At 46.3% G+C, this 27671-nt stretch overlaps 2 protein-coding genes across 3 annotated transcripts in view; both read right to left on the reverse strand.

Moving 5' to 3' along the window:
* asap2a (ArfGAP with SH3 domain, ankyrin repeat and PH domain 2a) overlaps nucleotides 1-20632 on the reverse strand; it is a 44158-nt gene extending 23526 nt beyond the window's left edge. For both annotated transcript variants that reach the window (XM_076017893.1, XM_076017892.1), the window contains exons 1-2: nucleotides 19987-20632; nucleotides 4175-4247 (exon numbers count right to left, since the gene is read on the reverse strand). In XM_076017893.1, the coding sequence (XP_075874008.1) occupies nucleotides 4175-4247; nucleotides 19987-20112 (199 nt within the window). In that variant the 5' untranslated portion in view covers nucleotides 20113-20632. The remainder of the gene's footprint in view (nucleotides 1-4174; nucleotides 4248-19986) is intronic.
* A 738-nt stretch (nucleotides 20633-21370) lies between these two features.
* Nucleotides 21371-27671, reverse strand: part of rps6ka1 (ribosomal protein S6 kinase a, polypeptide 1) — a 377179-nt gene continuing 370878 nt past the window's right edge. The window contains exon 21 of the mRNA XM_076017899.1: nucleotides 21371-21384. The gene's annotated coding sequence lies outside the window, so the exon portion shown is untranslated. The remainder of the gene's footprint in view (nucleotides 21385-27671) is intronic.

Genomic DNA, 27671 nt, shown 5'->3' on the forward strand with positions numbered 1-27671 from the left:
ACACACACACACACACACACACACACACACACACACACACACACACACACACACACACACACACACACACACACACACACACACACACACACACACACACACACACAGGTCAGCCGTGGCAGAGATTGAGAATTCAACCTGAACATTCTTGTCAAGGGGGAGGAGACAGGAGGTGCAAAAAAAAAAGAAAAGAAAATCACAAAGGATGTCAGAGACACCTGCTTCCACATCATGACTCAGCTTTCCTTCTGTGTCACCCACTGGCGCATGCAAGCACACACACACGGGCAAGGTTTATAGCTGGAGCTGGATAAGCTCATGTCTCTGCCGCCGAGATATCCATCATGTGATTAAAGGAGAAAGCTGAAAAGTCACTGAGTCACCGGCTGCCGACTCCCTCGCGTCAGACAAATCCAATTTAAACCTTCAAATATCCACTGGAGCAATAACTGAGCAGGGCGATAAGGGCCCCTGCGACTGCAAGTCAGGGCAGGACAGGCTTCGGGTGTAAAATGTTGCGCTTGCTACAAGTGTCACAAACTGCCGCAAACCAGTTGTAATCTGTGTCGGATGTCTGTCTGGAGTTACAAGTTCCAACTATACTATCCTGGATGGATGGATGGATGGATGGATGGATGGATGGATGGACAGCGTGCCATCCATCTGCTGCAAATGCAGAGAATCAATACCGCTGCACATCGGCCTCCATATGTGTCCATTAAAGTATCTTCCTCTTCTTTATGCAAACTCTTCGTGTTCTCTTTTAGCGCCCCACCGACAAAAAAAAACCTTCTTATTTATGAATCAAGTCACCAAAATTGTGCGCAGCTCTACGTCATAAGACTCGGACATCAGTGGGATCGAGCGTCGTCTTGCATTGCACTAGATGCGATGGTGCATTTGAAAGATGCAGCACAGGAACGCTGCAGCGCTACTGCAGACTCGGATACTCGGCTTGAAGCAACATTACTTTAATATAATCATGAAGTGCAGCGGGAGCGAGGCGGGAAACTCCTGCAGAAGCAAGACATTTGTTGTTGTTGTTATTTATTTATTTATTTTTTACCCATCAGCCCCTTCTGTCTGACAGCCCCTGGGTTTACCTTGCACCTCCCGTATGGATGCTTTGGAAGGCTGGATCACCCGCAATGCCCACAGAGCGGAGCAGCATTCAGGCGAGATGAGTCTGTTTATAAGAAACACGCAGGTGGAGCCTCGAGACAAAGCAGCTTCTTTCTCCCCCTTGACGCCGCCCCTTTCAGTTTACACTGTAAACAGAACCTGCAAATTGCAGAGGCGCGTTGCAAATGCTACCGAAAACAGTCCAAACACGGCGTCCCTGTTTGCAGGGGGGCTTATTATCTGAAATAAAGAGGGCTTTTTCCATCGAACGAGGAGCCTGGCAAATTACACTCTTTAAATCTAAACCACCGTTTATCTTGCAGCCCTACGATTTAACAAAAGAAAAAAAAATAGAAAAGTTAAGCGTCAAGACTAACAAAAACACATTGGGTGCGTGCGTGCAGCGAGAGGCGAGAGAGCAGCAGCAGCAGCAGCAGCAGCAGCCCGGTCGTGTACGGCATTCTTCGGAGCGAGTCGCCTCCAAAATACACAGAGAGGGGAAAAAGAAAACACGAGGGTGACATGCGAGCGAGGGCTGAGTTTTATCTTCCGAACCCTGCCGTCTGTTTTTCGCAGCTCCGACCAGTTCGCAGGGTTCTAATCGCAGGACAGCAGGCCGGCCTCGGCTTCCTCCCTCCACAGGCCCGGGTGAGAACGACTTCGGGTCAATTCTCCGCTGACCCCCAAACCTCCGATCCACTCTCAGAACGTTTTTAAGCTTTTGCAGGTTTTTTGGAAGATTCGCTAGTTTCGCGTATTTGACGCTAAAAAGAAAATGCCAGCATTAAATGTCACAGGCGGTTAACGGGCAGTACAATATGCAGTTCATCCATGTGTTATAAGAACTGGATATCGGATTGGCAATATGGCGGCGTGCCGATTTTTCCCAGTGGCCACTAGAGGCACTGCAGCAAAAAAAATCCCATGGGCCCAAAAAGCCTTTTTCCCACTGACAGAAACACAAAAATAAACTTGCGGGAAAAGTTACATTCACACTCGTGAAACTTTAAAACATACGATGCATTGAGACCCCCCCACCCCACCCCCCACCACCACCACCGAGCCTCCCTGCTCTCCCACTGCAGAACCGCTTCAGTGAACTGGTTCCAGCAGCTCTGCTCCGTCAGCTGCAGGTTCTTCGGGGGAGGGTTGAGGATGGGTGGGGGAGAGAAGGGGGTGGGGGTGTTTCGCCTGAGCTGCAGGGTTTTTTTTTTGTGTTGTTTTCCATCAAAAACGCACCATCTGACAGCCTGACAGCTTCCCGCAGCAACACAGCGCCTCCTTCGCTCTGCGCAGTCTCACCTCTCTCATGTATTATTCTTATCCTTTTCTTTTTTAAGAACGTTCTATCCTCAGCTCTTCCCCCCCCTCCCCGGCGTCATCACCACCATCATCATCATCATCATCTCCACTCATCATCGCCAATCATCGTCACCATTCCGGCAATAAGCAGCTGAAAGTGCATTGGAATTGCCTGCGTTCGGCAACCAGGAGAGAGGCTTCTCTGACTGCTGAGGCGGTAAGAAGCGGCGGGGCTCCCTGCTGCGTCTCTCACTATTCAAGTTTTTTTTTTCTTTTTTCCCTCCCAGGCAGCATCCCCTTCCAAAACACAGTCAACAAAAGTCTGTGTTTTCTCGGGCGCAGAAAGATTTCAAGGTTTCTACAGAGTTGCACCCAAATTGTGAGGCCGATACACTGTATTTTCCATCAGTATTCAAATACTAGTTAATAGATTAAAACAAAACAGGATCTGATCCAACCCAACTTTTTTTTTTAAAACATATCTTCTAAATAAAAACGATTGATTTAAAAAAAGAAATGCTGAATTATTTTTAGTTGTGATCTCATTATTGCCATAGAAACAAGGCGGTACCGGTATCAGCAGATAAACTAATGTGAATCATCATGTTAAATTTATCCTGCTGAAATCTTTTTCAGCAAATAACATTCAATGAATGGAGTCAAGTTTGTATGTGCTTATATGGGCTCCTCATCAGCTTTAAGATTGTAGGGAGGCAGCTTTGTCAAAGTGACATTTTGAGTCTGATGTGAGGCGCCTCGATAATTATGTCGCACTAAAATTTATCAACTATTCTGCAGTTTTTCCCCAACAACTCACATGTCAAAGTGACCGGAGGTCCCTCTGAAGGTCTCTCAACGCGTCCGCACAGACCAAACACTGTTTCTACATTAAACAATGATAGAAAGCGTCACGCTCCAAGGCGAGAGAAGAAAAAAACAAAAGGCAAACTCCCTTTCGCGTATTTACGTAAGCCGACGATCTTGATTGTAATTCAACAGCAGTTTTCAACCGCCCGCGTGCGGCACCTGCGAGTGTGCAGGAGGGAGTCGGAGCATCCGCGACCAGGACTCGGCCAGGCGTGAGGAGAGTGGACCGGTTGAACTTGACAAAGCACACCGGCACCAGATCAGCCTTTCATGGCCCCAAAGCTTGGCAGGCGACCAAAAAGGGAAGCCGTGTGTGTGTGTGTGTGTGTGTGTGTGTGTGTGTGTGTGTGTGTGTGTGAGTGTGTAAACGCATGTTAAGCAGTGAGGTGGAGTGGAAACACGTCCAGGACTCAGCACCCATACGCAAACAAAGTGTGTGTCCCCGTGCGTGTGTGTGTGTGTGTGTGTCCGCGTGTCCCACTCCACCCCAGCTGTTCCTCTGGGGGTCTGGATCAGGCAGCTGTCCCTGCGGCCCCTGAACAGAGCTCACACTGTTGTGTGAAAAAAAAAAAGAAAAAAAAAAATGGACGAGCTCAGCACATTGTTCGGGGGTCTCGCTGCCTCTCGCGCTCCCTCTCAGCAGGGTTCTGTCAGTCGGGCCCAACAAAGGAGCCACGATGGAAACAGGCCCGCACTGGCACGGACCATCACACACTCACGCACACACACACACCTCCCATCCCCCTGTCCCAAAGGCAGAGGAATAGACACTTGAGGGATTGACTCGATGTGACTTGAGGCTTAGAGAGAAGAGAAGAGGACAAACAGCAGAGGCTCGTTGAAGCCGCGGAGGAGAGTGAAGGAGCGGCGGGGCAGGACTCACCCAGTCCGGACGTGTAGATGGCCTTGACGGACTTCTTCATCTTGTACAGGACGCTGCGGTCCACGTCCAGAGCCTGAAGACAGAAACACAGAGACTCTTGGTAAAGAGTTGGGAAGGATGGAAATGGAATACGGGCGACAATTGGTTCTAAAATGTGACAGAGGAGCCGGAGCAGGAGCAGACAGATGGAGTGTTTTGGAGACCCACCTCATAGGAGGAAAAACTACACCATGGGATATGTAGAAAACATCATGTGCTTTAACGTCAATTGAAAATGAACAAAAGTGTTACAACAAAAAATGTCTGAATCCCCACGGTATTCAGCTCTATATTTAAATGACTCTTAAAACACTGAAAAAATGGATGAAATACAGCCTGAATGACTCCCTGACTATTAATATAAGTTCTTCAAGTTTGGCAGGCCGGATTAAAAAGCTTAACGGGCCACATATATGGCCCCCGGGCCATAGTTTGCCCACCCCTGATCTATATACAGAATCAGCCAAAGATAATTTATACACACATCAGGAAAATAAAAACTTGCATAAATATTGAATTTGTGCAAGTACGTCGGTACATATAGACACCTCTTTCAAAGTCTGATCAAATTACGATAACAATGAAAGCGACTACATTGGCGACCCTTGGACAAAAGAAATAGAAAATGCATGAGGAGCAATGTCCCAACGGAAACCTTGGCCAAGGTTACCCAAGCAGTAGTTCGCCATACACAAGTGGCCAATGGCCACCACTTTGACCACCTCTGTAGAAGCCAAAGGTAACTGGCTATTCATCTTGTGACGTCTGCATGAATCGAGTCTAGAAATACAAATGCAAGTTTGTCTTTTCCTGATGCGTGCACGCGTTATTTTGGCTGACTGTCCATCTTAGATAGTTGACCAGCGACCAGTCAATATGGACTCCTGAGGATGAGAATCCAGGCTGATACTGCTGCACATGCGGCTCCGTGTCGTGACTGCGGGTTCAACTTTGCTCTCGTTTTCATTTTCGGGGTCACGCAGAGTTGAATCGCAACGTATAGATTCCCTGAGCACTCCTGGATGTGCTTGCTTGCATGTGTGTGTGTGTGTGTGTGTGTGTGTGTGTCCTTTGCCGGTTGTGGGTCATGAATAATTCAGGAAAGACACTAAAAATACACTGGACTTCCTCCAGACGTTCACATTGTAAATGTTGGCAAAGCATTCCCGGGACTGCAGCTCTGAAATTACAACTTCCCACTAAAATTTGCTGATAAAGTTGTAAAGACCAGCGGGTAAAAAAAAGGTCCTGTTTTCAAGGTTACGGCTATATATGGAAACATAACGCTTTTGGTTTGAGGCTAATGGAGACACCAGGGAGTGGGCTGACTTTGACACGTGTGTGTGTGTGTGTATGTGTGTGTTTATCAGCATAATAGCTTGTAGGACAGCAGCAATAAGCATGCCAATGGTTCAAGGACGACCACACAGCCACACACACACCAAGCAGGAGAGGCGAAAAAAAAAAAAAGGTTGGAATTCCCGGCAACACAATGCACCGCTGTACGGCCGAGGAGTGAGGGGGTCTTTGGGGATGAGGGTGGGGGGGGATTTTGGGGAAGTGACTTTTCGGGGGCTTTATGAAGGAGGTCCAGCCCAGCAGGGCCCCACGCCGGCGCCTCTTTTCCCCCCTTCCTGAGTGACACGCATCAGATCCCCTGGACCCCGGGACGACAAAAAGAGACACAACGGCGGCCATTCAGCCTGCGGAGCGCACCCGCAAATCCGCCTCCACTCTCTTGTTTTTTTTTTTTATATGTATTCCTTGTTGGTTTTTCCTCAATCTCACAGACAAAACTTATTAAACTCATCCATCAGTCTGAGCCGCTCGAGAGGTACGCGATGAAGAAAAAACGCCACTTGAGCCGACGTTCAGCGAGCGCAGGCAATCAAGGTGGTCACTCCTCTGGCGGCGAGGGTGAGGAAATTCTCTCCCGCAACGACGGTGGGAAAAAATAATGAGGAGGAATCAATAAATGATGCAGGGCTCTTGGAGGAGCGGATCCTTGAACGACTGAAAGGAGGCATCTTTTACGGCTACAAACACAATAAGGTCTGAGTTGAGATGAGAGTTTATTTCACCTTCATCATCTACAAACATGACCACAGCCTTTTACAGCAGAGGTGCCTTTTTATTTATTTATTTTAGGGCTGTGCGATTCATTGATTTTAAATCAAAATAGGATTTATTAGTCACGACGATGTTAAAAAAAAAAGAAGGGAAAATCTTAAAACCGACTTTCCTCTCGCATGCTTCCAGGCTGTGCGCCTTATTTTATTTCCACAGGGGGGTTCATTTGTGTTTGCTTCTTAGAACCGGTTCATTTTCAAGTGAAGTTTGGTGAAAGTGAGGTTCTCACTTCATTAATCCATTCATCTTCGTTTGGTCGAGAAGACTGGAAGTGTTGTCACTTCACTACTAAACCCAAGGAGGATTTACAGTATCTTTCAGTTGCACTTCATTCCCAATCGGGAAGATAAATATTTTAAATAATTGATTCTATTGCCTTGTAGTTTTACCCCGCAAAAAAAAAAAAATCAAAATTGAAAATCTGGATTTTTCTTGTCCATAATCGCACAGCCCTCATTAATTTATTTTTAAATCATAGTTTAAATCCCTTCAAGAAGCGTCAGGAAATATAGCAATATTAGCATGATGGACTTTGAAGGGCGTGCACACTGCAGGGGTGCCACCTTGGCTTCACTTTGCTGGTTGTTAAATGATTCATGCGCTACATGTGTCATCATACCATCAGCTCTGCTCGGCTGCAGCCAAGAGTCGATGCAGCCACACAGCACGATACAGAGCGCTCTCTCTCTCTCTCTCTCACTCTCCCTCTCTCTGACACTCACACACACACACACAGTTAGACAGACACACCTCCACAAACCAATTGCACAGATTATTCATGCCGCTAACCGAGATAAGTTGCGTGGGTTTTCTAAATAGAGTCGGTCTGTTTCAGCCTTGTACGTGAAAAAGGCTCAGCGAAGCTCCGCCCTCTTTAGTAACTGAGCTGCGATGGCGACAACCTTGAGCCAGCACTGTAAGATAAAGTGATGGGGTTCCTCCCTGTCCCCCAAGAAGAAAGATGCTAGATGGAGATGGAAAAAAAAGTTTCACAGCAGGAAGCCGGGACTCAAAAAGCCCATCTAATATTTATGGATTGTTTGATGCTTCCGCTGTGTTGGTCTGCTGTGAGGTCAAACACGGGTGAGGCACCGTACTCAAAACAAACATGAGTGGAAACCAGTTTGTGTTTGCAGGTAGCTGCAACCACAAACAGAAACTCATCCTTCAATGATTATCAAGTACGAGACAGCGGATGTGTTAGAAAAAGAGAAATTAGTTCAGTGAATAAAAATCGGGTCAGTCACGCGGCCTAGATCAACGTGTAGCAACACAGTTTTTCGGAAAAACCAGTTTTACACGCCGCGGTTTATTGTTGGAAAAGCTGTAGGCTGCAAACTCACGATCACGATGTGATCTGACTAAGCAGCATCTCATCAGACCAGAATCAAAGTCTGATTTTGAAATTCTTCCTTACCTTGACCTAGTTAGTTTATTTATCTGCTTGTTTGACTTCTTAGTTTGAAGTAAATTCATTGCAGAAGTGACTGCAGTCTTAATGAAAATGTTTTGCAGGTTTTGTGTTGCAAGGTCTGCTCCAAAATTAGAGCTCGGGGGAGGGGGGTGTTCCGCTTCAATAAGTGCATAACCAGAGTGAAACCCTGCAACAACAGCGACGGCCTCGTGGCCTGGCGCTGCTTCACGGGCGCTCTTTAAGTGGCACGAAGGCGTTCTGCTGCATCAGCAGGTTTGCCCTCACGGGAAGCTAGCTGGACCAGCTACGTCTACTCTAACGGACCAGTCGCTGTATCGGAGGTCGTTTCCACGGCGATCCCGTACACTTAAGGCTGGGCATTTCCTGAAATTTGACGTTTGTTTTTGCGTTGCTGACACTGCAGATAGCATCTGAGACGAGCAAAGAGGGAAGGACAACAGGAACCCAAAGATCTCATGAATGTGCAGGAGGCTCCGAGAGATCGCCGCACAGACTATTAACCTTCCAAGAACGCCGTGCATTCAGAGAGTTCCAGTCCGGCTGCACAGACAGAAACTGGATCAATAGCGGCGGTTAAATAAATGAAACTACCCCGAATAGACTTTTCCCCAAAACTGATTTTACGACCACTTAAAAGAGAGTCGACAAGTCGGCGACATCAACAGCAGGTTTCTGTGCAAACTGGAAGTTCCAGTTTCCGGCTTGCTGGCACAAGCATTTTCAAAAGGATCCAAAAGAGAGAGAGTGCCGTTTCCTACAAGCGTAGGAAACCCTGACAAGGTCTTCAAACAAAACAGAAAGGGAAAGACGTCAAAAGAGGGCGAGCGGGTCGTCTTACAGCGTAGTGTCTTGAGTTGCACAAACGCGAAAGCTACAGGACACACCACCACAAACGCTGGAAGAATGCCAAGCTAACGTCTAAAAAGGAGGGATAGTGAAAATAAAGACAATCTGAGCTCACGAGGCTATGTCATTTGCTGTTGTTTGATGCAAAACTGAAAATATATTTTTTTCCAAGACGAGGAAATACTATTTTTTAGGGCAAAAGCCACTTTCTGTATCAGCTTGCTCAACATCCCAAATTTCTGTTGCGGCGTCAGAGTACAAACCGACTTTTGATGCGTCAGGAATTGTACGTGCCAGAGCTCGAACAATTATGAAACCTGCGTTAGACTGTTTACTTTGCGACGGCAGTTGGGATTAGCAGAGGATTAGACAGAAACCGCAGGGCAACACCTGCGCCGCGTACCGAACTTCTGTCGGCTCACCTAAAAGCAGTTCCCCACTGACAGCAGCGGTGAAACAATTTAAAGCATTGTGAGTGTCCCAAATTGCGCACTACTGTTTAGCACCGTTTTCTAGTCACGCCCACACTAAATCCATCTGCCCCCGCTCTGGCCCTCCCTGTCAAATTTTAGAACCCACCAGTCAAAAAGTGGGCCAGAGGCTGATGAGCAATGTGCTCTTGCTCAGTGTCAATACAACATTTCGAGGACCTCATTTGAGATTTGAGAACGGGGATGAGTGACGGCGAGAAGTCAGGGCCGTCAGAGCCGGTTTCCCCCCCACCGCCGCTTTGCCGGGCTGTCAGAGGAAGAGAGACATTCCTGCGTGATTGCACGCTGGAGTGACCGACAACAGAGAGAGAGAGAGACCCTGCCTCGCTGTTCCTTCCGACAAACTATCTGCTGATGACAGCATGTCTCGACCGTGAAGACGCTGCCCCGCTTTTCCTCGGAGGCCCCAGTCGCTGCCGCTCTGACAAAACACTCTCCAGGCAGCCCTCCCTGTCTGCGGCCAATGCTACTGTCATCACCATGCAAAAAAAAGATTACAGGAAGGAGATTTTTTTTTCAAGTTGAAATTTGGTGAATAAAGTCAAAATTTCGTGAAAAAAGTCGACGTAAAAAAGACAAAATTTCGTGAATGGCGTAGAAATTTCATGAATAAGTCGACGCAAATAGAGAGGAAATTGACGAGGAGACTGGATGAATGGTGGATTAACCCAGTTCCACACAGTTAAACGGATGTATCCCATATGGTTCTCCCACAGCAATCAGGAAATCCAAACATCGTAGCTTATTAAATCGCGGCTTACGTTAAAATGGCAAGCGGCGAGCCTGCAAAAGGGGAGACGCATTGTTCTCCTGGCAATTTTTCAAATCAATGGCAGCAACGTCACACTGTCTGACCTCAAAAAAAACATTAATGGATTCCCCCACAATGGGCGTCTGGCACGGAACTGCGCGCGCGGCGATGGTTCACCGAGTAACAGCAACTTTGCCTCACAGCGGCACAAGCTACCTCGAGGAATTTTATGATGCGTCGCGTCTTGCCCCGTTATGACTGCGGCATCTATTCCGCCGCCGCTTGGAACAGTGACAAGCGTTTCCGCTCAAACATGTGATCGTATTAACCGCCTCATTTCAAGGGCCGTATAAAATCTGTCAAAATTGTTGCCTCTCGTTTCGCTGTTTGCAACACAGCGGCACGTGGCGTCGGCTGTCGGGAGTCAAATGAAGGCACATTGAAGAAAAAAAAAGAACAAAATATCTAACAGTCATTAAATTAGGTCAGTTTGTCATCGGCTTGGACAGATGATACGACCACAGAAAAGAGAGTCATTAAGTCAGCAACATCAATACAAGGTTTCTGTACACACTGGAAGTTCCAGTTACTAGACTTCATTTCGAAAAATTAAAACCTTTCAGCAATTCTGTGGATTTGGCACTGAGATTGAAAAAAAAAAAAAAAAAGGGACTGTGCCATGTTACAGAGCCACACTCCACTCCATTGATTGAGCAGGACAGTGAATAGACAATTTGACTGACAGTTACAATAATACTGAAGCCTTTTATTTTAAGCTACTTTGAGGCCCTTTAAAATGAAGTCCTGTGCGAGGTTTACTCCAATTTACTGTGCACGTAGAGAACATTAAGAAACCTAGATCTATATGGGTAGATGAGTATGTTTGGAAACTGGATCCAGATCAGAAAACGGTGGATGGCCGTGTTTTGCAGGAGACACTATGAGCTAAAGGTGAATTTTCAAAACGGAAGCCTGCTGCTTTTCCATTCCCGCACGCACGGCCCCTTCAGTTGGGGCAAACACAGGAAACGCTCTCCCTCTCTCCCTCTCTAACTCTGTCCCTGCACAAACTACAAAGAAAAAAGAAGCTGCGACTGCGAGGGAAAACACACGTCAAACACGCAGCTGAACTCTGCCGCATTCAGATGCAGGGCAGCTCCCCAAAAAGGCAGCCACACTCGGGTCGACCTCCTCTCTGCTCCAGCTGTCCGCTACGGACTGAGCCAGGACAACGTCAGGTTTGATTTAATATGCCGCGGACCGTAAATCCGCTGAGTAAAAATAAACCCGTCAAAGAGCCCATTCACAAAGTGGCGACGTGCTGATTGAGGAAAGACAATATTTGGACAGAAGTGGGCTCTACCCGGCAGGGCCAGCCAGCCTCTAGCTGGCCATTGGTCGCTGGCTTCTCCAGTCCTCCCAGACTTGTGTGTCGTCAGCCTTCGCCCAGAGGAAGTACAAGAAAAACTCCAGGATGCCAGGTCGGTAGAAGTGTGGGAGAGAAGGGAGGGGGAGTTTCTTTTTGCAGCATAATGAGTCTCTCACACACAAATACACGTTCCCAGGGTGAGACTTTAAATATCAAAAACACTTCTTTTTTTTATAGCGTGGGGAGGGGGAGGGGCATTTTTCCCTCTGTGTCTCTCTCTGCGGGCTCGCTTGTGAGTAATTCAAACATAACATATGAGCCCTGTGGTATTTTCGCACCGGGACACTTGCTGCTTTACTGCTCCTCTGTGAACGCTACAAAGACCGCTGCTGGACAAGAGCCTCGGCTGCAGGCTGCCAGAAATCACACTAGCGTGACAACCTCAAGTGCACCAACTCAAGTGTGAGCAGAAAACAAACTTTCAACAGCGCTGCTGAATCGTTGTTTGGTGCGTTTTCTGCGCTCCCCTCTTTTTTTCTTTTTTACAAGGTGTGAGAACCATGCAGAGCCTCAAAGCTTTTGTTTCTCTACCCCCGACAGCTGTGCAACCACATGGGGTCAATAATTCACTGAAGGTTTCGTGCATCTTGATCGTTTCGCGTTCTGAACAGGAAAAAATGAGAAGAAACTTTTCTTTTTTTTAACATCAGTTTTCTCAGATCAGTTCCTTTGTGTTTTTTAAGCCTCATGACAACAAAAAAACATGAATAAAGATCAAAGTATGGACCTTATGGCGCCGTCTCTGTAACGTGTTAAAATAGTCTTACTAGCTTTAAGTGGAGTCTTTAATAGAGTATAAAGTGGTAGAAGAGTGATAAAAAAGCAAGCTGGAGAGAGGGGCTGGAAAATAAAGAACAAATGTGCTGCACTTTGAGGACGTCAGGGGGAAAAAAGTCTCTCTTTACTTCTTTTCACGTGGTATCAGCGTGATGGGCAGCAAACAGCAGTGCCAGAGGCAAAGTGGCCAACACTTGCTGCTGGCCATTCTCCTGGAAAAACGCCAGCTGTGACTCACCAATAAGAGCATGACTTCGTGTGTGAATGTGCGAACTACTGTGGCCTTGAGATCACACTACAAAAGAGACATCACACCAAAACAAGTCCTTCACAGCGCTGCTGGAGACTTATGACGTGTGAGACAGTTTCACTTGAAACAAATACACATCCCCTTGTGATCTGCCGCATTGGTTATACGCACTTTAAATAAAACCCTACCGAATAATGAGCAATGAGATGACACTTGAAAACCACAGGGCCATCATAAATAGGTGGCATGAGTCAAATGATTAAAAGAAGCACAAGCAAGTGACGAGTGAAATTGTGTAATCAATTCCTTAATGCTCCGTCTTGCAGCTGATGTACGCGGGTTCCAGAGGAGTCAAAGGCATTTTGTACTAAAGCTCCCTGGAGACACTAGAAAGGAGTTCATATTAAACCATTTTCGCAACAGGGGAAAGGTCTGAGTCGCCTCCCTGAGTGAAAGTGACAGTCGAACAACACAACCATGAGGTTACACCCCCCCCAAGACGCAGCAACCACCCAGACCTCAAGCGGAGTCGGGTGGCCTGGACTACAAATCAGTGGTGGAGTTCATTAATGAAGAGGCCGGGCCTGTCAGGGGACAATGGCCATCAGCAGAGGCCATCGCAGACAATCAGGGCGAGGACACTCTGACGGATGAGACGGGTCTTAAATTCCCTTTTAGTCCTCGTGGCCCTTGTGTCCGCCCACCACCCCCCCGCCACCAAACCTCTGCAGGCCAGCCAGCTTCCCCTTTCACCTTAATCCCCCGGCTCCATTTAAAAATGAGGTGTGCCACAGCTCACTCAACCCTTGTCCAAGGCAAACAGACCACGCTGGGATAAAAATGGGCAATCGCCAGCCGCAGCGCGGGAACGAACACAAAGGTATCAGCCTCCAACCATCAAAGCCAGTGAGGCGATAAGCAAGATCACGGTTTTGAATTGAGTGGAACAGGATTGTGACCTCCAACCCTGGCTGCCGTATCCACGGAGAGGGAGGCTCCGATGTCATTATTAGATTTCGGGTTGGAGTCTCTATGGATCTATGGGTGACAGCAGAGATTCCGTGCAATCCAGTGCTGAGAGAAGGTACGTCCCTTTTCATGCAAGGATTCCATGGAAACCAGAAACTGTAGCCAATCCGAGAGCTACAGGTACTCTGGTGCAGGACTTCCATTCGTACAGCAGATTTATGAGCGCTCCATCCAACATGCCTCTGTAATTGCTTGCTGCTGTTGTTGTTGTTGCTACTGGTGTTCAACAAATGCAGATTCAAGAGTTCCACCAAGAAGTACAAGACACCCTAATGAACCAGACTGCTGACTGTGTAAGATACAAGGAGCATATACCAAGCCATTGCTTTTAGACTAAGAACAGAGCACTTACGAATGTACCAACACAGCAGGTTCATCCAGTGAACATTCCATACTTTTCATGACCAAGAAAATAACCCAGACACAAAGACATTAAACACAACTACAATGAGTTCACTTCAAACTTTATTTGCTTATTATGGGAGAAAACTCTGAAATCTGAACTCTGGCTCAGCATTGCCGGTTTACTCTGGTGTATTAAATGCCATGAGGCAAAGTCCAGCGGCACAGCAGACAGCGGATGTAGGGAAGCAGGGAATTGCAGTGATCCAGCCAACAAAAAAAAAATCCCATTTCAATTAAAGGAAACATTAAGCTTCTTAGGTAGCATGAAAAGACTGGCCCAAGTGTCCGGTGGTTTTTTGCTCACTTGGGCCAGACCGCACATTAAGACCATGTATGTGTAAGAGCTTGCAGATCCATCTGTGTGTCCCTAAAGCTATTAGATGTGGATTGTCCCTGCATTGATAATCCTACCGTCTGAGGTCTTGTTAAAACTTTCCTCCAGGCCACCTGTTGCAAAGAGAGCAGCTGTTGTTCCGAGCCAGGCCACAGATGATCCTGCCTGCCGTGCCCGCCCGGGAAGAAGAAGGGGGTTGGAATCGGGGTAGAAGGCGACCACTTGGCCCGGGAATTACTCTCGCACCAGCACAAGCTGGCTGACGTGAAGAAGAGTTACGAGAGCACATTTGCCTTTGAATGTCGAGGCACTGACCACACGTTTTTGGCACTTCAAATGGCATTTCAGCCCAAGTGCCACAAGTGGAGGACAAGTGTCTCGGTTTCACGGCACACAAGCACAGAGGCAGATGAACAAGGCATCATTTTGGCACGACACAACAGATGGATTTATGCCAGTCGCACAACAGTGGCTTGAGATTAAGCTTAGAGGTGCTATAAAGAGATGAGAGACTGGAGACACTCACAGCAGGGACACTCATCTCCTACTTTTATTTAATCACTCAAGAGTTCAACGGCAGTCGCTTTGACCCAGTGCCTCATTATCAACGAGCATCTTTAAAAGGCAAGAGGAACCCCGTGAGAACCGAGCTGACGGTCACTGTAGCCTCACAGCCGGTGCCAGCATTTGCTCGTGGTGGCGGCACGCCTTGTATCGACCAACAAACAGCAAAAGCGTATGCGACGTGCCCCGCGAGTGCATCGCTGGCATGCCAGTGTGATGGAACCCAGCGGGATGAAATAATAGCCATATGGAAGACTGATGACGCAAGCTTTTAAAAGGACCGAGTCACCCCAGACCTCCCTTCGACAACCGCAGCCAATGTAAAGCTGACCTGGCTATAAAAAGGGCCATTACTCACTGGCTAAAAATTAATAAACCAGACAAAGGTTTTACGGGACAGAGGGAGAGAGCTTGTAAGCTGAGTGGGATTCTTGCAATGTTGAAGGTGGGAGGGGGCCATAAAAAACTGTTTTCTCTGCTGGGGAAAAAAAAGGCCTGCTGTTATCTTTCATGCATATTTGTACCACGAGAAGTGTCACAGAAAATGTAGGTCCTAAGTTACTAGTACTTCTATCATATTTCCGTGCGCTATTACATTTATTCATGAAAGCTTCACGCTTTGTTAAAGTCTTTTATCTAGAGACACACATTGTAAGAGATCATATAGCAAAGGGAACTCCAGGGAACATTAAGTTCAGAAATCAAAGTTCAGACTCATTTCCAAGAGGAGGCCTTGAATGAAAACTCTTGTTTTCTAATTAATGTGATATTAATCTAGCTTTTGATTGTTAGTGTTCTCAAGTTGTGACAGTCTGTGACTCTAGCAGCCTGTGGTAGGAGACAGAGCCTTGGTCTAACCATTTAGGTTAGACACTTTTGGCATTGAGGTTCAAAATGGCTTGTACACCATACCAAATATGGGCATCAGCTGAAAATAATAAAAATAATCTTTATAAGGGAAGTGTGAGAGTCGCATTGTACGTTTCTTGAGAGTGTTTAAGGGACACAACCACAATGACTGCATCGCAGGCCTATTGGTGTATCTTTACACAGCAGGTTTCAGTAAGTAGCTCATAGAAAATGGTCATGATAAGAAAATAGACAACATAAGACAGTGTGTTCTATTTTCTGGCCTCAGACCGACGGGCTCCTGCGTTTTTTTTCTGGGTCGAGACAAAAGCAGCGGCGCGTCTTTGGTCAGATCAATACTTGTATTTCAGTAAGAGGTCAACGCAGCCCCCTGGGGACTGACGCGTTCTTCAAACACAACTTGTTGAGGTCGTGTTTTCAACACACAGTGTTCAACGGCACAATAGGCTTTGTGTTGAAGCGCTTCGCCTCAGAGCAACACCGCTGCTGCTGCGGCCACTTTTAGAAGAGGCTGACGCCAACTCTTTCCATTCTGAAATACTGCCGTCGTTGTGCACGCCGCATTGTGTTTAGCGCAACTTTGAGCGAGAAAAAAATAATAATACAACCGCAAGTTGCTTTCATAGACTCAGCAAGCTGGTAAGCGGCACAGGGGAGGAAGAACAAGCGAGGCCGTCTGCTGACGGTGTCGCACTGCAGCACCTCACAACACACCACAGGTGCGGACGTGAGTCAATATAATTAACCCCAAGCGTCTCACGCTGTTGTTTCGCCCATAATTGGCAAGAGTAGAGAGTGCAGTTTAGTGTTGACATTAAAGAGAATATGTTCTACTTTTGCTTCTGGTAATTTGAGAGATGGAACATTACGGGGATAAGGCATACTTAAGTTTGAAAGAAGAAGAAGAAACTTGGGCTTTTAAAGAAGCGGGAAAAGGAGAGCGCGGTGTACTTAATCCAAATCCCAGTATTCTCTTATTGGATAAACAGGATTTTATTGCTGTGCGTTAACACACACACACACACACACACACACACACACACATACACATACACATACACATACACATACACATACACACACATACACACACACATACACACACACACACACACACACACACACACACACACACACACACACACACACACACACACACACACACACTAAATGGTCTCTTAATGCCAGCAGCTCAAACTACTAGCCTAATTAAGGCTGCGTCAGACGCAATTAAGTTTAGGAAGAGGTAATTACGCAACATTTGCGAACCCGCTTCCCTAAAAACCCCCCCGAGTGCTTTAAGTCTCCTCTCTCTCGTTGATGTGTTTAAAGGCTCAGCTATAAACAAGCAGACCTCGAGGTCTGACAGAAGAACGTGTTTTCAGAACTAGCGTCGTGTCTGAAAGGGGGGGGGGGGGGGGGAGAGGTATAAAAAAAAAAGCGTCTCCATTCTGTTACGCACATCTAGGCTACGCCGCCCTAATAAAGCGGCAGCGTGTCTGCAGTGAGGAGGGGGAAAACATCCACTTGAAAGGAGAAACAGCCATCAAAGCACCGAAGATGCTGGAGAAAAGTTAAAAGTGGGGAACGCGTCATTAATTATTGAAACATTTTGGAATTAAAACTGCATTGTGGAGACAGACGCACTGCTGTGTCCTTGCCTGCATCAGTGTTACCGTACGCACACTTCCCGTGTTCGCGTGGGTTTTATGTGGTGTGTATGAGTCGTCGCCCACAGGAAAATAATTAAAATTTAAAAAAATAAAATCCCAGCTGGATTAACATACATAAAGAATAATCACAGTGTAAGTTAGAGCAGAATTAAAAAAACAACAACAAAAAAACAAGTATTGGCCACAGCGTACAGTGCGACCAAAAACTGAGGTTTTCTTTCAAATTATTTTGTGCATGGAGGTCTGTTTACGGGTTTTCAAGGAAGCGTCGCTGCAGAAGATGGAAGGGGCGCACACACTCTTTTGTGGCTTCGGCAGGAGCCGCAAGACGTTTGATAGACGATCTCAAGTCGTGAAGCATCAAAGGGCAGACGAGTGCAAGCCCGAACAAAAAAAAAAAGATGAATGCACTCTGGGGAACCCTTTTATTCACAGACTTTTCCTGTCTTGAAATAGCGGTGGTTGGTGTCTCTGTGTCTGTTTTCAAAGATGTGCCTCACAGGCGATGGGAGCCTGGTTGAAATGTGACAAGCGTGTTTTCCTTGCAAACTTTGCAGATAAATAAATTTAATCTTTGGGCGTATGACTGGGGAAAGTTTAGATAGTGGTTTTTACAAATTAACTGCGTTAAATTAAATACAATAGGGGCACTTTAAAGTCAACAAATGAAACTAAAACTGCCCCCTTTGAGACCGATTCCAAGAGCCCCCCCGACTCTCAAAGAAAAACCAAACTCGCCCACTGCGGCGTTACTGTCCACTGCACTGACAGCCCGTCCTCAGCTGCCAGTTCAAGGGTGAAAACTGAGACGTGAGAACAGAACAAAGCTGAAAACAGCGAAATCGTATATTCATGACCCGACTTCATGAATACGCAGCGTTATTTTGAGCCTTATTACGCTCAAAGGCGAGCACGTCGACCTCCTGACTGTCGAGATTTTGCAAGAAACGCTTACGGGAACAAAAAAAAAAAAACAAAGAGAAAGAAAAAAAAAACAGCAAAACACTACTTGTGGATGTGTGCATGTGTAGATGCAGTTCTGCTTGTGTGCGTGTGTGTGTTTGAGATTCCAGGGAGGCCGGCTGACAATGAGAGGAAGTGTTCCCCGTCCACTGCAGCGTTTAATTGGTCGAACAGACCAAAGCGAGCGCGCCCTTGTTGTCCCAACAATGAGGCCTTGTGTCGCATGAGCCCAAGTGTGCGGAGGTCAGCGTGAAACGACAACACGCCGCTCGGACCATTCAGCCGCTGGACTGGAGTCGCTGGACTTCAAGGGTTCGCCGCCACCGGCAGCGCGAGCTCGGAGCTACAGTCGAGCGGCAAACACATTAGCTGCATTTCCAATACAGTTTACTAACAAAATAAAAGCAGTATTTCTAAAATTTTGACTGATTTCCAGGTGTTTCCATTGAACGTGTGAAGTGCATAAACCGTCATTCTCGTAAAATCTCGTCCCGCAAGATTTATTAGGTTTGCTTTTGTTTGTTTACGAAAATACTCAGTTTCCTGCTCTGTGACGTAACGCGCCATTTTCACTTGAAGTGAACTGGTCACATGACCAGGTACGTCACGCCCAGTGACACATAAATGCGAAAAAAGTGTTTCCATTACACTTTTACGATAGACCTCGAAATTGATATGTCTGAAAAACCATCTTGTGAGAGTGTCAAAACCTTTTAGCAATATTTTTTAATTTAGGTGTTTCCATTACCAGTTTTTTATTGCGATATTTAGTGGGTAATGGAAACACAGCTAGTTTGAATATCGACAAGAGTGTCATTTCCCTGCAGCAGCCCAGGTTTCTCTCCCTCCCTCCCTCTCACGCCCTCATAGAGCACCTGTCAGGCCTCGGCAGGTGTGTCTGCCCTCCGCAGACACACACAGGTTAACGGATTAGACGGGAGCAGAAGCGACGGCGCTAATCTCATCCAGGCACACGGCGGGCGCCCATTCTGGTGTTTGTTTGTGTTTACAAGGAAATGGGGGACGGTGCGAATGCGAACAACAACAACGACAAAAGGGGGATCAAATTAAGCGACACACTGACACACAAAAACACACACACAGAGCTGCCCCTTGTGGGAAATTCTATTTTTAACCAGCGGGCTGGGCGAGGCTGTGCCGTGCAGCAGCAGCAGCACAAAGTAGGGAAACCGTAACAAGGGAGGGAGAGAGAAGGCGGAAGTGTCCTTCCTCCTGGTGACCTGCAAGTTAAAAGGGAGAACACAAAGTGGCCTCTGTGCACATACAGTGTATGTGCGCAGAGGCCTCTGCGTGACTGGGCGAATGAACACACAGCACCAAGACTCGGGGAAAGGGTGTTATTTGCGTTTTGAATGAATAAATAAAAGAATCATCCTGTCTTTCTGTCTCTACTCTCCACTGAGAGCTTCCTCATCCCTGCTTGTCCTGTTGTGCCCTCTCTGAGTTCCCCCTCTTTGAACTTCCCTCGAGAAGAAAATGAGGGAAAGGATAGATTGCACATAAATAAATGTAAAATGGTGAAGTTTCAGCACCTTGTGGTTAACCAAGGGCTGTTTTTAAAGCCATGTGAGGTCTGAAGAAGTGGACTAAATCAACCTGGGTGAACAAAAGGCTGAGCCGGTGCAGTGTGACAGATGGATGGAGGTGTGGTGGTGGTGCTGCTGCTGTTGCTATTAGTGGGGACACTTTTCTTTACACATTAACATGACCCACTAGTACCTTGGTGCTGCCACGCTACTCTCCATTACACGAGATTAAGCTACGGAGTGTTTTTTGAAAAATGTGCTAATGTGGATTTCACTAACCTCCTCCAGAGCGGCCACTGTGTTCCTGCAGTGGGACATCCTGGTGGTGAAGTTGGAGGCGGTCGGCGATTTATAATCTTCATTGGTCTCTGTCACAAACTCTGAAACTGTTATTTGGTCCGGCATAGTTAATAATCCCTTTTCGGCGCTTAAAAAAAAAATGGAATGAAAGTCGTAGAAGAAGCAGCAGGGACGACAACGTCGGCGACGGTTTTTTCCCCGTAATCCCACCACCTGATCCGGGTAGTTTATTGGGGGAAGAAGTTTAAATCAACGGCAGTGGCGGTCGTCGTCGTTGTAGTGTCTCCGAAGGAAGCCCCGGAGCCAGCACACCATCTCCGGCTGTGTGTTTAAGTCATTCCCTTGTCCGCTGCCCGCTGGCAACCGGCGAGTTTCGGGGCTCACGCGCACTCAAGGTGAAACGGGGGTAACCGCTTCCTGCTCGCTCTCCCTCCCGTCTTCCTCGGCGCCTCCCGGGCACTTTTTGCGGGTTAATTCCCGCACAGGGAAGAGAGGAGAGGTGCAGGGTGCCCTGTTCTCGTCGGTCCTCGAACGGCGGGCGGCAGCGGCACGTCTCACTCTGAGCCCGACGACGGGTGGAACAACAAGCCAAGGAGCCGCTTTCAACGGGAGCGCAAGAAATTGACAAAGGTAGAGGAGGGGATTCAATGGACACGCGGCGGCCAATGGGAAGCGGCGGCTAGTAATTAGCAGCCAATCCGGATCCGCAGAAGGCGTGGACGCCTGATGCCTTCGCGGTTCCTCGGAAACTGCTCGAACAGGAACGGCCGCGGGATTTTCAAGCGTTTTAACAATAGTTTTAATGGTCAAATGTGTTACAACGTAATTGGTCCGGCTTTTGAAAAGATTTTTGAAGCCATTTTGACAGATTTTCGAAGGGAGAGGTAGTAATATAATCTTGCCCAAGAAAATTATTCTCAGGAGTATATTTTATGTTACTTTCAGTATGTTTTTAAACACAGTTTATGGCTCCACGTCGTATTTTCCCCTACTTTATTGCGACATTGTAGGTTTAATATAGATAACGTTAATAAACGCCACTTACTTACCACTCTCTCTGTGTTGGTTCAGTTGTCTCGAAAAGCGATTACGATGTGAATTAGAAATGTCATATTGTTGACAAATTTTGGGTGTACTCTTCCTTTATGTTACGACTCAAAAATGGCAACAAATTATACGTTTATGTGAAATATTTATTGATGAAAGTCTTTTTTCTCTTACACTCAATACTTTGTCCGTCCTCTTGGCGCTTGTTGCCACTTATTTCCAACTGACATCAAATGCAGCATCGTTATTACGGCGCACAAGTTGTTTATGCCTTAAGGTGGAGACTGACAATGTGGTCAGCTGTAAAAAAAAACAAAAAAAAAACAACAACTAATCAAACTGCAAGTGCGAGAGAAGAACCAACAGATAAAAAATGTTGTTGTTTCTGTTTTAATCATTGAACTGAAATATTTCATTTGATGTGAGCAGAGTAACAGGTTGCCAACAAGCAAGACACTGAAGAGTCTCATGCTATAGACCAGACATGACATCATTTTACGTCATCCCGCTGAAATTAATTCCTCTTTATAGGAGCGATTTGTTGAGAGTGCATGTTTATACATGGACATTAACAGGTAATATATCAAAATGTAATTTTGTCTAAGGGGACTTTGCGCCAAACCTCAACACTATAAATTGCATCTTTATTGTGATTTCTACTTTGATTTTGAGTTTTATCAGTTCAGAGTTGTGTTATGATTGCTATAGCTTTAAAGACAGCTGGTGTTTTAGATGCATTACACTGATTAATGAAGGGATGTAATTAATTCAAGGTCTTTTTTGCATTATTTCTAACAGAAGGTGCCTGAAGTATTAGTCTTAGCAGAAACTGTTTGTTTGTTTGTTTGTTTTTCTGTAAACAGAGAGCTGAAAATATTATCTTGGATAATTAATACCATTCCTCTGCTTGGTGAGGAATTAAAAAAATGATAAAGAAAAGACAAGTATAAGTGCTTATGCTTACAATACGGCAATAAAGAGGGCCATTAGACAGGGTAAATATAATGTAATTCTTCCACATTGTATTTTATTGTTTCCTGTGAGGTTTTATGTTTGCTTATGGATTTGTTGGCTACAGTTCCCCAAGGAAATCTGCTTACAGTAAGACGATTTCTTTGTGTCTGGGGAAAAAAAGCAGATAGAGAGAAAATATTCTATCATTAGGCACTGCCTGAAGTCGTGTTAAGACTCTCTCATGGCTGAATTTTTGTCAACACCAGCAACCACAAAGCTTGTGTGTTTTTATTCTGGGGGTTTTGGGATAAAAAAAAAAATTGCTGATATTTTTCAGCCCTCATTCAGCCCCGGCAGGGCAGCCGCTGGTATAAATAGTATCCCAGCAGAGGAGGCAGAAGCCCGGGCAGCCTTTATATCACAAACTGGGCAACGTTCACACATTCTTTCAGCTCCGCAGCGTCTCCTGGCAAACTGCTAAATGAAGAGCTTGAGACCCGGGCTGACCTTGACTGGCCACTCGGGCCCAGGCTCCCTTTATGAAATGGACCCATGAACACACACGCCCAGACTGCACATACTGGCACACACATGCACTCTCCCGGAGAACATCTGCCATCCAGAAACAGAGCACCGCAGTCAGTGAGGTCAGTAGAGCTGAGCAACACCAGCCTCCCCCTTCGCCACTGTTGCTCTGTGCTACTTTTTTTTTTTTGTGCACCATCTGGATTTTTATAATCCAAGGTTTCACCTTTTAAATCAAGACCAAGCCCAACCTAAAAACAATCCCTTTACTTTACAGAGTTCCCTCTGTGCTGCAGAGTTGGGCTGGAAAGCGAGGCGAGCGTCCAGCAAGTACAGGTAGGGAGCATAAAATGAAAAGAACACCTCATTTCATGAGGCTTGGAAAAGCGAGGGAAGGCAAATCAATGAGAGGGTCATGAAAAATTCTCGAGAACCGCTCATGCAATCCATCGGATGCTTAATCCAAAACTCTGCTTTAATGCATGATTTATCTGTTGGAGCTTCATTAAAATGGAAATGTCTCTCAGGATAACTTTCAGGCAGCGCTGGCTGTGGCTTGCAGGAGCAAAGATGCTGAAGCAGAGGCCGTCTCCCGCTTAATTAATCTGAACAGGAGCCTCATTCACCAGCGCAGCTCGTCCTCAATGAAACACTTGTTTTCAAGCAAACAAATGAGAGCGGTCATTTTCTCGTTTTTAGGGGTCTGCTGTACTCGCGGATACAGTTCAATACCCTCAAGTGATCTACTGAGTTGACCGAGCAATGATCGGAGCAGATGTTGTGCTGTGCATTGCAGCCCATGCCTCCAATTTGCATTTCGCTAAAAAAAAAAAAAAAAAAAACGAAAAAAAACACCCCAAAACAAACGAGCACAGGCGCCGCTGGCACTCAAACAACCGACACATTTTAAAGCCACAGCGGGAACGGACAACGTGCGGAGGCAATAAAGGGGCCTGCAGTTCGAGTAGGAGTCACTCTTTCCTAATTGCGCCGCCATGACATCATGGTTGTGTAACAGGTGGGAAAACCTCACAATCCGCCTTCTTATGTCCAGAATAAGTGGAATGAATGACTCCTTTCAACAGCTAATGCAAAACATTTGGCAGCTTAAACTTTTCCAACACACAAGTGGATGAAATGATAAATCCGGGGCTAAGCGCGGTCTTAAGTGAGGGGCTTAATTCAGCTCCCTGTGAAGATTTCGTGATTAAATTAGCTGCTACGAGAAGGAGCGTGTCAGACAAATGAGGTGCGGCAGCACGTATGGATTAAATGGGATATGCAGGGTCCGGTGAAATTGGGCCACACTGCCAATTTGTGGGACTATATGTAAGGGTAAAAAAATAGGTCAGTTTCTTTAATTGTAATTCTTCGTATCCTGCAAACTGTATTGAATAGGACTGAAACAAAAGCATTATTGACTGAAGTCGCGGGGGAGAGATGGATCTGCATATCAACTGACCTGCTTCAAATGAATAAATGTGTGAAAAAAAAAACGAATCAAATGAAGGTCGCAACAATCAAACTTTGCTGGAGAAGAAGAAAAAAGCAAAAAGAAGAAGAAAGGGAAAAGTAGCAGTCACTATCTGTCTTGATAGATAGATAGATAGATAGATAGATAGATAGATAGATTCTAAAAAAAAAACATCAATCTGTTTGAAGTTTGTCACTCCAAGGCTCGCAAATCATCTTCAGACCAGATAAAAACATCAATAGGTCAAAGGTCAGTGTTGGATGCAATCACTCACAGCTCGATCTGGCAGTGGAGGGTCAGTTAGCTGGAGATTAAAAATCCAGCTCTTTATGAGGATGAACATCGAGCCCAGCCATTTCAATGTCATTTTAATTGATTATTAATTTCCTTAAGTGGCACAATTTGTGGTAAGCAATGTGGTTCGAGCCAAAATCCACCAGCTACGGCTGCAGCATCCATTAATACCCATGAGACTGTCCGCTCCTTCAGCCAGTGCAACGCTCTCGCCTACGATTTCCATTTAACCTTGCTGCCCTGAAGGACGCTGAAGAAAAAAGGTGGCGTAATAAACACATGACGCTTTAAGCCCACCCCCGCGCACGCACTCATCCCACTGATGATGTCAAAGAGCCGAGCGGTCCGCAGCTCCTTCACCGTCATCGTCTGGAGCGGCTGGCTTTTACAGTAATTATTGCCCCTCTCAGGACTTGGCAGCGAGCAGCCCGGCATATTAAGTGTCCCTGTACTTCATTACACCCTGACAGGCGACACGTCAACCTGCTCCTTCCTCTTTTGGTCTCCTAGCTACCACGACTCAGGTACTCAGCCGAGCATCCCGCTCCACGCTGAGGAGTATTTTTTTCATTTTGCACATACTGCGGCAAAAATGTTTCAAGCCCTCTCCTGTGTCTTGTGAGTGTGTGTAAGCGTGAGCATCTTATTTTATTTCTCGTCCCCAGACATTATGCAAGGACAAGAACGCCTCAGCTGGAAAACTCTCTCTCCGCACGCCGCCGATCATCCGCTTTCCTCCCAGAGATCTCAACCACAGGATATTAATTGTTAAAAACCACGAGACAAAAACACACACACACACACACACACACACACACACACACACACACACACACACACACACACAGTCACATGCACATATGATTATGAGCTGTTTTTGTTGGCCATTCTTCCCCAGAGGCTCTTTTACAAGAAGTTCACTGCTGGGTTACAAGCATCGCTGTGCGCTTTCATGTTTTAACAGATATTGTTTTCGGTGAAGAGGAGCTCAATTTGTGCAACGTTGTGCAATGTTTGCTTTCTACTGACCCTACAGTATAGGACGTCCCCTTATCTCCTCGCTTCAACAACCGCGGTCAACGTGTGAAGTGGACACCGATGAGACAGATTGATGGTGAATCTTATCAGATTTGGATCGAATCAGTCCAGCCCAGCTGCTCTGAAACAAAACTAGCAAGACTTCACCCTCAGTGAGGCCAATTTCTTCACTAGAATGGGGAAGGAAGGACATATTTAACATTTCAACAACTGCTGACCGACTGGGCTTCTCGCCACATCGCAACCATTTCTAGGTTTGACAGGGAACGGTCCTGAAAAGAGAAATACTGTATCCTGAGAGCAGCAGTTGTGTGAGGAAAGAGGCATGGGGTCAGAGGTCAGAATGATTTTCAGGCCATAGGAAGGCCACAGGAAATCAAAGCACTGGTTACAACCAAGTTCTGCAGGATTGTTGCACCTGTTTTGGCACTGCGTTCTCACTGCCAGTGTCCCTCTTTTGAATTTTACTCAGTGGAAGATTTAGCAAGGGAAAGTGGAAGATGATGAAAGCGTGCTTCTGGGGGCGCTTACATTCTACGGTGCACCACTTTTCCCCAACTAGGAAGTTTTCTTTACCCGTTGGAGGTGAAATTTCTTTGACTTGAAAGCGCAGCGTGGTGTTTTAAGGAGGATGTTGTTTCGACACTTCAGTCGGGGTGAGCCCGGGGACGGGAACAAAGTGGAACGGGGATCTGCTCTGGTTCCCTCATGAGAATACTAATGGGACTGTGTGCGGGGAAACGAGAGAGAGAGACTCACATCCATCATGTTGTCCGCGCGATCCTGAGCAGACCGAAACTACGTGTGGAGAGGATCTAATCACGGAAAGTACTTGGCAAAAGTTGGCTTCCATGGTTTCTGTATTAAATAGATACTTAAGGTAGATGAAATTTTTTATATCCAGACAGAGCAGTTTGGTGGTTTAGCGTTCCCGAGGCTGATTGGGGGGGAAGACGGAGCTGCCGGAGATCAGTGGAATCTCTACGATGAGGCCAGGCTGGGCTCATGGGCGTATTGATCATCTGAATGTCATCTTGTCTATATTTAATGAAGCAACAGTAACACCGCTCGGTGCCCAGTTCCCAGCAGGACTTGGAACAGTGGGTTGACCTTTGTGTAAAACAACTAAACGTTTAAAATCGCCCACGGGTGATTTTTCCACAAAGTCAAGGAGATCATTATACAAATAAGCCATGTCGTTCAAATCATAAATCATCAAATAGGCTCATCAGCATTTAATTGTACAGTATATTTTTTTTAATTCTAAAACACCCCCTTTTCATTTCCAGTGGCTTTTATTTATGTGAACCATCACACATAGATTCATTCATTCGAAGGAAGACATTTATTTTCTCATCATGAGCCTGATGACCGGTTTCAAAAGACTTTGTGTATTTATTCTTCTTGAAAAAACATTGGACTTGAATGAATCTTTTGTGTTCAATGTTTCTTGCGTGAAGCTTCAATGCGTTCCCAGTTGCTTTTGTGCTTGTAACTTCTGCTTGATTAGCGCGATGGCAAAGCCGCTCAGGCAGAGGGGCATAGAAGGAAGCCGTTCTGAGGCATTAGGACATATAAGGTCATACTGTAAGTGAGGGAAAATGAACGACTGCCCCACCCGCTGGTTCTCTGCGGGCTGCAGAATGAAACAATTGGCTGGGAGAGCTCGCGTTTCTGCCACAGAAATAGACGGCGGTTTGCAGATTCGACCCCACACTTTCTAAATGTGTTGCCGACGTGGGAAAAAGGGATTGGTGAAAGTCTCCGCCCTTGCCAGTCTCCCTCTCAATGACACAGAGGTGATTTGCTTGGCGAATCTTGCCAACGAGACGCCTGCAGGGCTGGGAAACGTGTTTAAAAAAAAAAAATCAAGCATTCGGCTCCAGATACCAAGTGTTGCTCTTTGGCGACGCGCTTCGATAAGCTAATCTTTCCTGATGCAGGCCGGAATCCAAAGGCTCGGCGAGGAAGATAGCGCTGCCTATTGATCGAAGAAACAACATTTGGGTTTTCCCCTTAGGCTTGTGCTGCAGCTGCGCCACCCTGAGTGATAAGAGTGATGCACTCCAGTTTGCAGCTCACTGGGATTTTGGAAGCATTTCAGGGGTCAAAATGTTGTCTGCAGGAACTGCTAAACCTAAGGGGGGTTTTGGGGAAGAGGAGGTAAGAGGGAAGAAAAAGACAACGCGTGAAGGCTTGAGTTCTACACTCACAGCACTGTAAAAAAAAAAAAAAAAGTATATGTGACTTGTTCTATTTTGAGGGACCAGTGGGGAGGCTGCGGTCTGACCTCAGAACACAAAGACACTTCCTGTCTGATCCGCAAAGAGAA

Source organism: Nelusetta ayraudi, unplaced genomic scaffold (assembly GCF_046127955.1).
Source record: "Nelusetta ayraudi isolate G7.1 ecotype Tasmania unplaced genomic scaffold, CSIRO-AGI_Nayr_v1 ptg000007l, whole genome shotgun sequence".
NCBI classification, from domain to species: domain Eukaryota; kingdom Metazoa; phylum Chordata; class Actinopteri; order Tetraodontiformes; family Monacanthidae; genus Nelusetta; species Nelusetta ayraudi.